This window comes from Argopecten irradians, chromosome 8 (genome assembly GCF_041381155.1).
Source record: "Argopecten irradians isolate NY chromosome 8, Ai_NY, whole genome shotgun sequence".
NCBI lineage: Eukaryota > Metazoa > Mollusca > Bivalvia > Pectinida > Pectinidae > Argopecten > Argopecten irradians.
This window is the reverse complement of record NC_091141.1, coordinates 10,065,735-10,079,603: the sequence shown is the minus strand read 5'-3', so window position 1 is coordinate 10,079,603 and position 13,869 is coordinate 10,065,735. Positions and strand designations below refer to the sequence as shown.

General features: G+C 37.4%; 1 protein-coding gene across 1 annotated transcript in view; it reads right to left on the bottom strand.

Moving 5' to 3' along the window:
- Nucleotides 1-2,473: 2,473 nt before the first annotated feature.
- Nucleotides 2,474-13,869, bottom strand: part of LOC138329304 (uncharacterized) — a 32,064-nt gene continuing 20,668 nt past the window's right edge. The window contains exons 2-6 of the mRNA XM_069276206.1: nt 10,474-11,359; nt 7,734-7,822; nt 6,352-6,486; nt 5,846-6,077; nt 2,474-5,497 (exon numbers count right to left, since the gene is read on the bottom strand). Coding sequence (XP_069132307.1) covers nt 5,157-5,497; nt 5,846-6,077; nt 6,352-6,486; nt 7,734-7,822; nt 10,474-11,359 — 1,683 coding nt within the window. The 3' untranslated portion in view covers nt 2,474-5,156. The remainder of the gene's footprint in view (nt 5,498-5,845; nt 6,078-6,351; nt 6,487-7,733; nt 7,823-10,473; nt 11,360-13,869) is intronic.

Here is a 13,869-nt window from a genome sequence, read left to right as displayed (position 1 = left end):
CAGAGTGCCCTTAGACATTTTTTTAGACCTTTTAGGGGTCTAAATCATACTCTACATAATGGTACTGTCTAGCCCTCTAAAATGTTTAAAAATGGTCTTAGGCACTCTGTTGGGCCTATGATTATATGATCTGTGACTAATTCTCAGATCCGTGTGGTACATACAGTGATAATGTCTCTTGTTACAGCATTGTGCTAAATATTTCGCTGGTGTTTAAAATTGCGGATTTCGGTAGAACCGCAAACCGTCAAATAAATATAGAGTGAGATATAGAAACTGTAACTGACACTACCACCGGTACATGAAGTGCATTATATCACAGGCGTCAGATTCTGCATGGTTTTTGAAAATACAATAACCTACCTCTACTTTCTTGATATAGTAAGGGTAGGTTAGTGTAATTTTCCTGAAGTAGACGCATGTGATTGTATAGAGCCCAAATGATTTTTCTTTGAAGTAGGTCAAACATCACCAAGCAGGTCAAAGTGACCTACTTTTAGTATACTTGTGACACAAGATAGAAACTCACACCTACTGCGAGTCTAAATGTCCCCCTCAATGTCAGTATATAGAACGCTTTTGTCATTTGGTTATCGCTTTACATAGTACATGTACATGTGTGTTAATCTTCTGTCAACAAAACCTTATGCATTATATGTATTTTAATATTGACTTCTCTACAACATTTTAATATTGTATATGTCAATACCCCAGCACCAACAAGTTCATTATTGGCTATCGGCTTGTTAAAACACATGTTTGATTTCCACAGATCGGCCATCCTACGTTATAGCCCACTCGACATCACCTGGGAACTTACAAGTGGTGAATTGCTGTACTACCCACTGTCTATAGTCTCTCTCTCTATGATGTGAAAGGTCCTAATTTCCTAAACCCGACATCTATCACATTGCATCATTGTTGGAAACTTACGGCACTTTGCAGAGGCTTTCAAAGATTATCGGAGATTTTCCACAGCAATATGTAGGTTTATACATGAAGTATGTATAAGTGTACTGTAAATTAATGCCTTATTTTACATTGATTGCGAAATTAGTTCTAAATCTTATGCAAACCACTTTCGATGACCCAGATTATGTGCGTGAGGGGTGTTATATTGGGATGAAACCGGAGTTCCCGGGGTAAACTAACTTATTGCGCAGAATTACCCTGACCTTTTCACGTTCGTACCAGCTACGGATCGAACCCCGAATAGCTTGTTGGCTTAGTTACTTTTGGATATTTTAAAAACCTAATGGAACATTTTTGAGGAGTTTTCTTCACTATTATAACTTTTCCTTATTCTTGCAGAAGTTGAGTGCTCATTTATTTGATATCAGCTTTATGATGGAGGATAATAGGTGATTTTAAATGAGGATTGTGAATAGAATCCTTCATGATCCTATGTTTACTATATAGATAACCCAAAAGCCATTTGCATTCCCAATGGATAAGTTATCAAAATAATCTTTAATTTGCGATGACCGAGGGCTGTCAAATATTTATTTGTCATCGTGACGTCAGCGAGATGTGATTCACCAATACCTGAAATTCTGTCACTGCTGATAACAGATAAAACGCATGTTTCGACCTGCACTCTGTACTTTCGGTGACACACTGCACCAGTTCTATACCGCCACGCAACGGGTGTACACTCGAATTTTCGTCTGCCCTCGCACAAAACTTTGTTCTCATGGACCGATGGTGTCTGTGGGGAAAATAAAGTTTCACCATACAACTATGTCAAAATATCCGAGTTCAATGCCAGAGTAGAACAAAAATAGAATCTAGATCTATATTCCGTTCTTGTACATGTAGCGTTAGTTATTAACTGTGACGAAATTTGTTTGCGAGCGTAACGTCATTATTTTCAGAGAAAACGACGTGAGTATTGATCACAGTACAAGGACGTCACAGCCAATACTTTCCCGAAAGGGAGATAACTCTGCAATATGCAAAGACGAAATACATTTATGTCAGAATGTCTTTATATGGTAACAAGGTCAGACGACGCTTGGACTGCACAAGACATCTGACAGTATGTTCAAATTAGTACCTCAGCTACCCAAATATCATGATCAAGTTCTAAATCTAGAACTAGGGCTGGGAGATACTTGGGTTGTTTCCGACATCTGCTTGTCAAAACGTTTAAAAGGTGTCAATTAGTGAAGACATTAGGAGTAAACCAGATTTGTAAGTTAAGATGTCTAAATGTGGCACTACGGCCAGAGGAAAATCGGACTGAAAGTTGTCTATTGTGTCTGTCCGGGGTCAGGACAGGAGGGAGTTCTGACACCATAGGTTTTCAGATAACATGACTAAAATGTTTCTAGCATGCGTTGTTTTATTAAGAACATTTTAACCTTTACTTGTTTAAGATGTGTTACCTGTCATTTATTATCGATATATGTTTTAGCTTGTTTATTTTGCGATAACACCGTTATCTAGGTCAAGGAAAACAACAGAACTTGCATAAGTTTCTAACTTTTATTTTTTCCATATTTAATGAATCATCATCGTTAATACTTATAACGATACCATATATAATGTCCACAATTTTTATACATCATGCACCAACTGTCTGAACTGGCAACGTTAATGAATTGGTATTTTGCACTAAATACGTAAATTAATTTTTACAACCGTTTGGGGCTATATTACATAAATGGAAAAATCGTATTAGAAAGAAAACAATATAAGGTTGTGAATGGCTTAAAATGATGAATGCATTTTATAAACCAATTTATATCACATTTTCAAATATCTAAATACGAAATTGTCCACTTTGATGATAGTAATATGCTGTAAACCACGTTCAAAACATTCAAGGGAAGTAACCCTTACACCAAAGAACGATTACTCCTGATGTTTGTTATGTGGAATGAAGAGCGATTTGCTTTAATTTCAGTTTATCCCCGATGTTTTGTAATACGAACACTCCCTTTCTTGGAAATTACGAACAAGTTTAATCATTTAATTACTGTTTGTAATAAAATGTTACATCTTATCCTAGAAAAATACGCGAAATTTCGATTATCAAATTCGAGGTAATCTGAACTAAATCCCCAATGCATGCACTAAATTATAAATCGCAATGCCAATAACAACCTCTATTTGGATCAGATGGCATTGATAGCTTGTTAACGCAACTGTTTTACAGCGACAATAAAAATAAAATGTTTAAAACAACAAAATCAATTAACATGATAATATGCTGTTTACAAGAGTCAGAAACAGCGCATCCGATGCAAGTAATTACATCATATTAACAGTATTTACAAAACATAACTGCACACAAAATATCTTGTATTGAGCAATCGAAATCGCCTAATGTGTTCTTTGGCTAATTATAGCCTTCTTCTAATAACATTCAATATAAAGCTTTAATGTACATGTGATGCACGTGCAAACATTTTCTCAAAAGAATGTTGCACGTGAAAATATTATCTTAATACAAGTTGCAAGCACGAACGTCGTTTCAACGTATATGTAATAACTTACGCAATTAAGAAATGGCAGTTTAACAAAAACATTAAAACGAGATAAGAAATCCTCTGAATGAACAAAAGCACTGTACATGAAACATACATAACACAAACAAATACTTAGCTGAATAAATTAAGCAAGCAAGTTCCCCAAACAACGTCAAAGCCATACAAACATCTGACTAGTATTTTTTTCTCGCTATAAAATTCTTACGTCACCAGTATGACGTCACATGAACCTGGATGAAGCAAAATATATACGTCATACGTTAGCGTTTCCTATCTAAGGGAAGTAACTCTAATAAATCTTCAACATGTTAATGGTTTCTCACATTCGCATCTCAACTATCAAACACGTTTATTTTCACATCTAAACCGGCACATTTACTTATTTGTAATTATGTTGTAGCAAGTGTCATTATTGCACTATAAGATTCTAGTACCTACAGTTATATACATATATACACACTATCTACACATTATAAAGTTTTTACAATCCCAGAGGGTCAAACAAGCATTTCATGCTAACTATATACTATTGATAGGTCTCTTTGTAGAGTGTTTGATCGATCAACGTCGATCATAAAGAAACTATTAAATCAGGTTTTTTTGATCAGTACAGTGTGTCGAATGTTTCAATTAAACCGACATTAAGTCCGGGAACGCTGGCAAATTAGGATAGATAATTACCTATTGGATTAATTACTATAAATTACCAACCTATATATCCACTTTTCCGACCTCGATGTCGGCCCTACTCATTGGCTGTCTATGACGGTTTTCATATTAGATCAACGTCTTGCTAAAACCTAGAAGCGTTTAAACGATTTTTTAATCAACATGATTTTTAATGTATTGTACAAATAACAATAAAACAAATGTTCACTAACAGTAGCTTAGAACAAGTGTTTGTTATACATGTGTCTGTGACACCATTTCGTTGTTTTAATAAAACCTGTCGACAGTTTGGCATGGTAATAACACACTACACACTGTCGATCAGCACGTTACACTATTATGCAATTTTAAAAAAGTAAGAATAATGAATTAAAATGCTAAACTAGGCACTTGGTAATGATTGCCGCTGACCCTCAATTCGGAACCCATACAGGACACTCACCACATGTCCATCTCATGGTTGTATACGTTCGGAATTAGATTTATCTATTCACCACATGCCTATTTACTCTATATACATCCTTAGTGATTTCGTAATTTTTATATTTGAGCACTTTAATGGGCAAATTATAGCACTTTGCAATGTAAACAATTTTATAGAAAAATCATCTATTTGTAAAACAGGAGAGCTTGATACATTTTAACTACTTAAATACAATATAAATGTATACGTTTTTGCATTGTGTTACTTGTATATCGAGATATCAAATCGATTATGCACGTTCGGTGATTTTCATGTCACAGGAAAAGGAACAATTCCCTAATTGTTCAAAATATTTCAACAATACTTCATTTAGGTCACTGGTTCTTAAACTTCTTCGTATGCATGCGAAAGGCATCCGTGCACATAACTTAGGTTGTACTGTTCACAATACACGATGGCCCTCAAAATGGTCTAAGGCATTCCAGTTGTTTCACCTGTCTCAAGAACACATACATGTAGCAACCAAAACAATCTACGTCATCAACATCAGCACGTTATTCAAACCTTCATCAATCTTCATTTGAACTGTGCTCATCTTTCGGAGACATGTCTTGGGAACTATTTGTAAGCATTGGTGAAGACTCGGTATCTTCTTCATTTTCGTCCTCTTCCAGAATCACATTGGGATCATGTGTCATTGTTTCCCCTTGGTGATGACTGCCTTCAACAGGTGGCGTGTCTGATGGACCAACGTCAGCGCCACTGTCGGAGTCGTCTAAACGTATAGATCCGTTGTTGTCATTTATCAGTCCTTCACGACTCTTCCGGAGCAAACCGAGGATTTCTTCGTCTTTCGCTCCAAATTCGTCATCTGTTGTCTCATCGATGAATTTTATTCTGTCTATATGGTCTGAAACAACAACCATACGCGCGACTTAATTACTACAAATGCAATCTTAGACATTTTATGGTAAATTGATATCTTATAGAAAGCCTATTTAGATCAGTTAGTGTAAAATATCTTGTCTGCGAACACAAACTTGACTTTGCAGACTGGCTCGTTTCTCAGACTCCCGCCTGTTACCAATAGCACAGGGTTATGCATATCTGGCAAACTTACATAATATATCTTGTACTTTTATAAACATGCAATAAATAATTATATGAAATGGTATTTATAAGCCATCATAAGTATTTTGTGAAATTTAAATTATTGTGACGTTTTTACACATTAAAACTGACTGCTCTATAAACGTACCAATAATATGGGGCTCCGGGTCTTTATTCATTCGTTTCTTATTTGGGACAGCATATAAATCCTCAACTTGTTTTGGAATTATTTTCTCCTGTTTTGTTGGCATCATTGCTCGAGTGGGACGAGCACTTTCCTTGTCGATGTCATCGTAAATACCATCGCGTTCCTCATCCCGATATTCAATAGCAATAGGGACGGCTGTAGCACTATTCCAAGACCCGTTCTTATCCACTTTCTGTGAAAGACAAATGGACATCGAAATAACGTCATCAAGACCCGAATTCTCAAACTTTTTTGAATATCAATGCATGAATGGTAAGTTTGACTACATATAAGAGTGGCGAGGACGAGACGCAATTGTCGTGACTATTAAGTAAAAACCAAATTCACACAAATATGCTTTTTAATGCTCAGTAAATTAAGAAGTGTTGGGAATCTTTTCTAGATGTTCACTATCATTATACCGCGAATACAATTATGAATAAGTTATACAATGAATCTTTGCCTACCTTCATCACTTGGAACGACTCTCGTGACCGGCGACATCGGACGCTGACGATGAATCCGAGAATGAAGAAAACGAAGGCTGCCGTGATCGCAACAGCAACCACTACTCCGATCGTCACCTTTTTATCATCTGCTGTCTGTAATGCATAATTAACAATGAGTTGGGGGGACAAGTCATCGTATCATGGTGTTATGAGGACGATTGCTAGTAAAAAGGGGTAAGGGAATGAGTCATAGCAAGAAAGGGGTAAGGGAACGAGTCATAGCAATAAAGGACTTTGGGAACGAGTCGTAGCAACATGGAGAAAAGGAACGAGTTATAGTAAGAAGGGTTACGGGGACAAGCCATACCAACAGGGGGTAAGGGAACGAGTCATTGCAACAAGGGGTTTGGGAACGAGTCGTAGCAACATGGAGAAAAGGAACGAGTTATAGTAAGAAGGGTTAAGGGGACAAGCCATACCAACAAGGGGTAAGGGAACGAGTCATTGCAACAAGGGGTTTGGGAACGAGTCGTAGCAACATGGAGAAAAGGAACGAGTTATAGTAAGAAGGGTTAAGAGGACAAGCCATACCAACAGGGGGTAAGGGAACGAGTCATTGCAACAAGGGGTTTGGGAACGAGTCGTAGCAACATGGAGAAAAGGAACGAGTTACAGTAAGAAGGGTTAAGGGGACAAGTCATACCAACAGAGGGTAAGGGAACGAGTCATTGCAACAAGGGGTAGGGCGACGAATCAGTCATAGCAGCAATGTGTTGAGGAACGAGCAGGAAGAGGTTAGGAAACGATTCGTCACAAGACGGGGTAAGGGGGCGAATCATAGCAATAAGGGGTTAGGAAACGAGTCGTTACAAGACGGGGTAAGGGGGTGAGTCACAGCACACAGCAAGAAGGGGCTAGGGAACGAGTCGTAACAATATTAAACAAGGGGACGAGTCACAGCAAGAAGGGGCTAGGGAACGAGTCTTAACAACATTGGACAAGGGGACGAGTCACAGCAAGAAGGGGCTAGGGAACGAGTCGTAACAACATTGCACAAGTGGACGAGTCACAGCAAGAAGGGGCTAGGGAACGAGTCGTAACAACATTGGGCAAGGGGACGAGTCACAGCAAGAAAGGGCTAGGGGACGAGTTGTTACAGGAAGGGATTAGGGAACGAGTCTTAACAATGTGGGGTTATCGGGACGAATCGCTGCAATAAGAATTTAGGGGACAAGTCAAAGCAACGAATTTGAGAACGAGTAATAGCAAGAAGGGGTAAGGGAGCGAGTTGTTTGGGTCGATTCAATTTACTGACAGTAAAAGAACCAATCATTGAAAAAGGTGTACATTAATGCGTTATAAAAGAGAAATATGTAGACTTATATTGTAAATATAATTACGTTTTCATCTGATGAACTTTGAGCGCCAACTTTTTGTTCTGCCGTGGGGACCGGTTTGTCCAGAGAATTCTGTACATGGTGATGGTGGACTGCAACATAGATGTTACTTGATGAGGCTCAATAAAATATCAATAATAGATGCTTGTAGATATGATACATGTAGAATACAGCCGAATTATTGATTCTTTTAGGTTTTAATGCTGTTGCTGGAACCTGCATTTAAAGTCTTAAATTCATCGACAAATTGAAGCATACGAATCTCTAACTGAATTGATTTATGTCAAAAATAAAATAATTCTCTATTATAATATAACGATTCGCCCTTTTTATTTACTGCAATGCCACCTCTAGTTTGAAGTGAGAATAAGGAACGATAACTCCGGGTAGAGAGTGTTATTAATAGAAACCTTCTTTGCATATGATGTGTGAAACGCAAAAACAGAGAGAAACTCGTCTTAACAATCACATTGCTTGATTTCATCAAATAAGTACAAGTTTTTGCACGTGTAACAATTAAATGAAAATCTCTGAAGTGCTACACGACGTACTTTAACGGTAAAATCCGGACGTGATGAAGTATAGCTTGAACCACAAAACAATTATACTATACGAACAAGGTGGCAGTTTAATGTGAAACATCTCTTATAAAAGCCTCCTACATTATTTGATATTTAATAGTACGGCAGATGTAATTTATAAATCGTTTAACTCCGGTCTCTTCGCCGTCAACTGTCAACGTAATTGTGGGAAAGTATTTCTGGAGCGACCTTGACCTTTATACAAAGAGTTTCTAGTCAAAACTAGGTGTCGCTAATTATCTGTCTGTACCGGTGTACTGGATGCACTTGTACCGTGGAAAAGGGGACCGTGCATTGATGCCATAGGAACATTCACACGTGAATTATCACGATGCACGTGCATCTCACTTTGTTTCCGGTTCAATGGCTGTAATCTTATCTGCTTCATTAACCAAAATTGGTTCCGATTCACTGGCGAATCTGTGTACATGCTGGATACACGAGTATAAGAGTACCTACATACACAGCTTTGTATAAAATTAAAACCGTTGTTCCGCAGTACTTGAACGTGTCTATAACATATGGGGAGATATTGCTACATTGGGCGCGCTCGGTTCGCAGCTGTTGTAGAAGTACTAATGAAAAGTAGGTAATGCTCTCCATGCAGGGTACCAAACAGACGGGCGTGGTCGACTGTTTGTGTCATCGTAAAGACAACCAGACTTTGGTTTTATCTAACCACACCTTTCATTGGTACAAATTGAAATGAAAGAAATACCTTTCCCATTTTTCAATTATTCTTCGATACTCCGAAACGTACTATATACAAACCCAGGTTGTATCAATGTACCTTATGGCGTAATTAAATACTGCAATGAGTACAAAGCCTTCTTCATCAGTAAAAAGAAAACCACAACAAGTCATTATCAGTATACTTCTCTCATATCAAACTTCATTCAAACCTTAATTACATGTATATCAATGAAAACCTTATATATCAGTGTGCACCCGTGTCCACTTTTCTCACGTAACCTATTCATTCTTTCCCAATCAAACCCTCTTGTGTAATGTAGACACTCCTGGCGTTATTTCAGGTGAATATCGATTTCACTTGAGTATTGCGACCAGTTGTCTCACGTCCCAAAATCATAATTGTTAACCCTTTCCACCATTTCACCTTTCGTGTCCTTCTTGCAGTTTATTACACCTTTGCATTCCCAACCTTTTACATACAAAACAAGCCTTTACATACAAAACAAGCCTTTACATACAAAACAAGCCTTTACATACAAAACAAGCCTTTACATACAAAACAAGCCTTTACATACAAAACAAGCCTTTACATACAATTTCCAATCCTTTTCTTTACTCCCTGTTTGTGTTTATTTGCAATTACATTACAACTCTTAACACATTTTCAACATCTACAATCAGGACATATCTCGAATTAATAAGGATCCATCTGCTGTTTAATTGCCGACCCCTAACATTTGCACCCTTTTTACCAAATTAGCACTCCCATTTTCCGCCATATTCGTTCAAATAGATTCATTTCCCCCCATAGTTCTCATAAACTGACTTTCTCGCTCGTGATCGGCGCTCCTTTGTTGACAGAACACTTTAAACTATTTATTTCCGAGTCCATTCACGATTTATAAAAAGAACATCTCGAGCCCCTTACTGGTTACGGGTGTAAATGTTATCTCGAGAGCCCTATACAGAGAAAATCCTTATTTATTGTTGTTGGTTGACTTCGCGACCTGGTAGCAGACTACTTAGGCTATAGGGAGCATTTGTACAGAAAAAGGAGTGCTAGAGGGCGTGCTCGTTTCAGTCTATACCAAAATCGCTCTTTACCATGCTTCAACATATTAGATAAGATTTTATCCTAAAACGTGTTAAAAGTTGTTTTGACTATCATAATTTGGTATAAAGATACATCTTTACATTATGAATTCGAAGCTAGTGATTTTGTGAGACTTGAGTTTAAATAAATATTCATGTAGTACAAAACGTTTTACTTCAGTGGAGATTTGGGGAATAAGACTAGATCTAAATATTTACAAAATGCTAATAATAGCCCTTGGATCGGCGGTTTCGGGCGAGAAACCTTTGACCAAATCAAAGTATAAACAAGATAGCACAGATGTTGATGTTGATTAGTTTGTAAGAGTGCTAGCAATATGAATGCCGCCAAATATGTGGCGTCATATTTTGTTTACCTCTGTTGATTTTGCTGCGAGGGGCGGCTGTATATAGTACGTAGTTGTCGTCGTCGTTCGGGTCGATTCCGAGTGTTGGTTTCAATTCAACTTCCGGTTCCGGCTGAACAACGATGCCATCACCGATACGTATAGCTCCCGTGGTAGTGACTTCCGGTGATGAGACTTCCTGTTTCGCTGTAGTATGAATAAAATGCGGTTTTGTTGTAGATTTAACAGTTGTTGTTGGTGTTGATGTTGTGGAAGCAGTTGTCGTTCTTGGACTGAGGTCTGCTGGTTTATCATCGACTGGTGGCTTAGTATTTTTGGTTGTTGATGAAACAGTTGTAGAATCCAATTCGATATTTGGCTCTTCCTGTGCACCAATATTTAATTCTACCTCCTCGCCACTCCCTTCGTTTTCATCTATCTTAATGATATGTGTGACATTCAAAATTTCGTCAGAATTATCTAACTCCGATGTCTGAAATTCTCCGCCTAGAATGATTCCATCACCTTCGTCCCCAGATCCTTCCGCTTCCGGAAAGACGAGGGTATCCGTGTTTTCCGGTTCCGGTAGAATTAAACTTCGGTCTGCTGAGGAAGTTTCCAGACATTGTTTACGATATGAGGGTTGTGACGAGTCCTTCACGGATAAACAGGATTCGCAAACAGTGTCTTCGTGTGTGGTACATGGCTTCACCACAAAATATCCGTCACCACAAGTGGAACACGAAGTGCACTTATCATGAAGATTTAGACTCGAAGTGAAACTTCCTTCTGGACAAGCGGCACATATAGTGTCATGTTTATCATTACATTTTAATGCAGCATAATATCCGGATTTACATCTCCGGCAATTTTGTTGGTTATCTGTTTCCGGTTCATCGTTAGAAAGCACCACAACCTGAAGCAAAAAGAACATACATTAATACACTGGTTTCTAGATGATAATAATGGATTACATATGCATATTAATTTTTCCGCTTGAAAGTAATATATAATCTTGATGTATTATCCTGTATGAAGTCAGACGTATTATATTTGTACTTTCTGACACCTGGATCAGATTTCATAGGATCACAGGATATAATAGTATTATATACACATCCTTTTTTCCGGGAATAGTGTTTATATCAACACACTTTTTGTCTGATGACACGTGAGTTGGAATAAGAAATTAAAGCAATGTTTATCACTAGCATGGCTATGGTGTTCTCCCTGAAGTTATCGGTTTAACATTTTACATGCTTCTTATTACTTGGAAATCGCTTTTTAACGTAATATTTTTGTCGTGAGCGCTAGCTACCACAGTAGAATCGCCACCAGTCTATAGAATATATAAAATCAATACAAAAATTTGCTCGATAATTTGGTCTCTACATCATGTCTAATTCTTAGCATTAATATGATATTAAGATTCGGCCACAGGCATTTGGCTCCATAGACATTTTTATCTCTTTATATATGTGTAATACTGTGTCAAGGTTTATAACTCGGCCGGCCATTTCACACTACCCATTTTCAGAAAAAATATGATTATTAACAAACCATATAAGATGTGACAGTGGGAATACTCTGAATCGACAGCCAGATAATGTATCTTTAATTTGATATATGATAAATATATATCATGCCGTATACATGGTATCCAGAAACACCGGAAAACAGCCAGATTTCAACTGGTCGGACACTGTGGTGTCCTCCGATAAACACGCCAGGGCTCTAATGGGTAGTTCAAAAACCACTGCATGTCAACACTTCAGTGTCATTAGAATTAAAGTTATGTAGAAAAGAAACTTACCGGTATGTTAGTGTATATCTATATACCATGCATTTGCTCAATACAGCCCTTTAAAATTTTCGATTGAAAAGCTTGTGTCTCTGTATGTGTGTAGTATATTTGTTTTCTCGGCGTTGATTAGTCAATTAATTTTCGAGAGCCGATCAACCCCGAGAAAACAAATGTACTACACACATACTAACATGGCGGCTAGAGACACAAATTTTTCAGTTTGAAATTAGACCTGAACTAACTAACCGGTAAGTTTATTCTACCAAACTTTCATTCTTATGAAGCTGAAGTTTTGACATACAGTGGTTTTTGAGCTACCCATTAGAGCCCTGGCGTGTTTATCGGAGGACACCACTGTCCGATCAGTTGAAATCTGTCAGTTTTTCGATGTTTCTGGATCTACCTAAGTGCTATTTACACATGACATACCTATATTGTATCATATACCAAATTAAAGATAAATTGTCTGGCTGTCGATTGGAAGTAATCCCATTGTCACATCCTATACGGTTTGTTAATAATCATACTTTTTTTTCTAAAATTGGGTAATGTTACTGTGTATATGGCCGGCCGAGTTATTGACCTTGACACAGTATTAAATGCTTGTGAACCCTAACAACGTACAATGTCTGGTAGCGAGTCTAAATGTATCCTAAATGGCGTTAAAATCACCCTGATTATGTTAACATTATCAGAAGACATTGGTTGACCATCGGGTATATCCTACACGATTTCTATAATAGCAAATCGTCTCCGGTACTAATATAAAGAAATTGACTTTTTTCTCAATAGAAACCTCGGTATATGGAGCGATTTTTTTGTGTGCGCATTTGTTCGATTGAGTGGGATACAAATAAATACTTAACTGCACACGACACCACAAAAAACACAAAACAGCGGAAGCACAACTTTTCGTCCGTCTAGGTGTTTGAACAAGAATAAATGATTGATATCAACATGGCATTTTCATTTCCATTTTATTTTACAAGGACACTACTAACCTCACGCTATCTTGTATGTATATGCGTGTCAATGTTTTAGCGCTAACGAGCCATGGCGATATTTTGCATGTACTGAATTGTGTGTATCTATCATGCTTAATTTACCACAGAACATGCAAATAAAAAACACGTGGTATGATTACGTAAGTTTCGCTAGATGGCCATTTCAAAATCTTTTATTGCCGGCAATCGCAACATCTCAAGAGAAATTTCCGACAATGAATCTTCGGAAATAGGAAATAATTTCCGAAGATTACCGGAAATTGCGAGATAATGATTTTATTCTTGCCATGATTGCAATATATAGGTAGATTCTGTGATTCCGAGTATTGAACAGGTAGGCTTAACACAAATCGGTAATCTTGAGATGATTTACTTGGTTGTTAAAAACTGTAAGACGACGTACAAATGCGTGATAGGTTTGACACACATCAGAATTTAAGTTCATATATATTAACACAATACATAACATGTATTTAAAATAACTTAATTTATAGAAGCTTAAGATCTACATTAACATTTAAAATAAGTCGTTACATGTGTCATAAATTGAAGGATGATGAATCGCCGGGAATTCCACATTATCGATGGCTATGTATGATAAAGGCTTACATCTGTTCT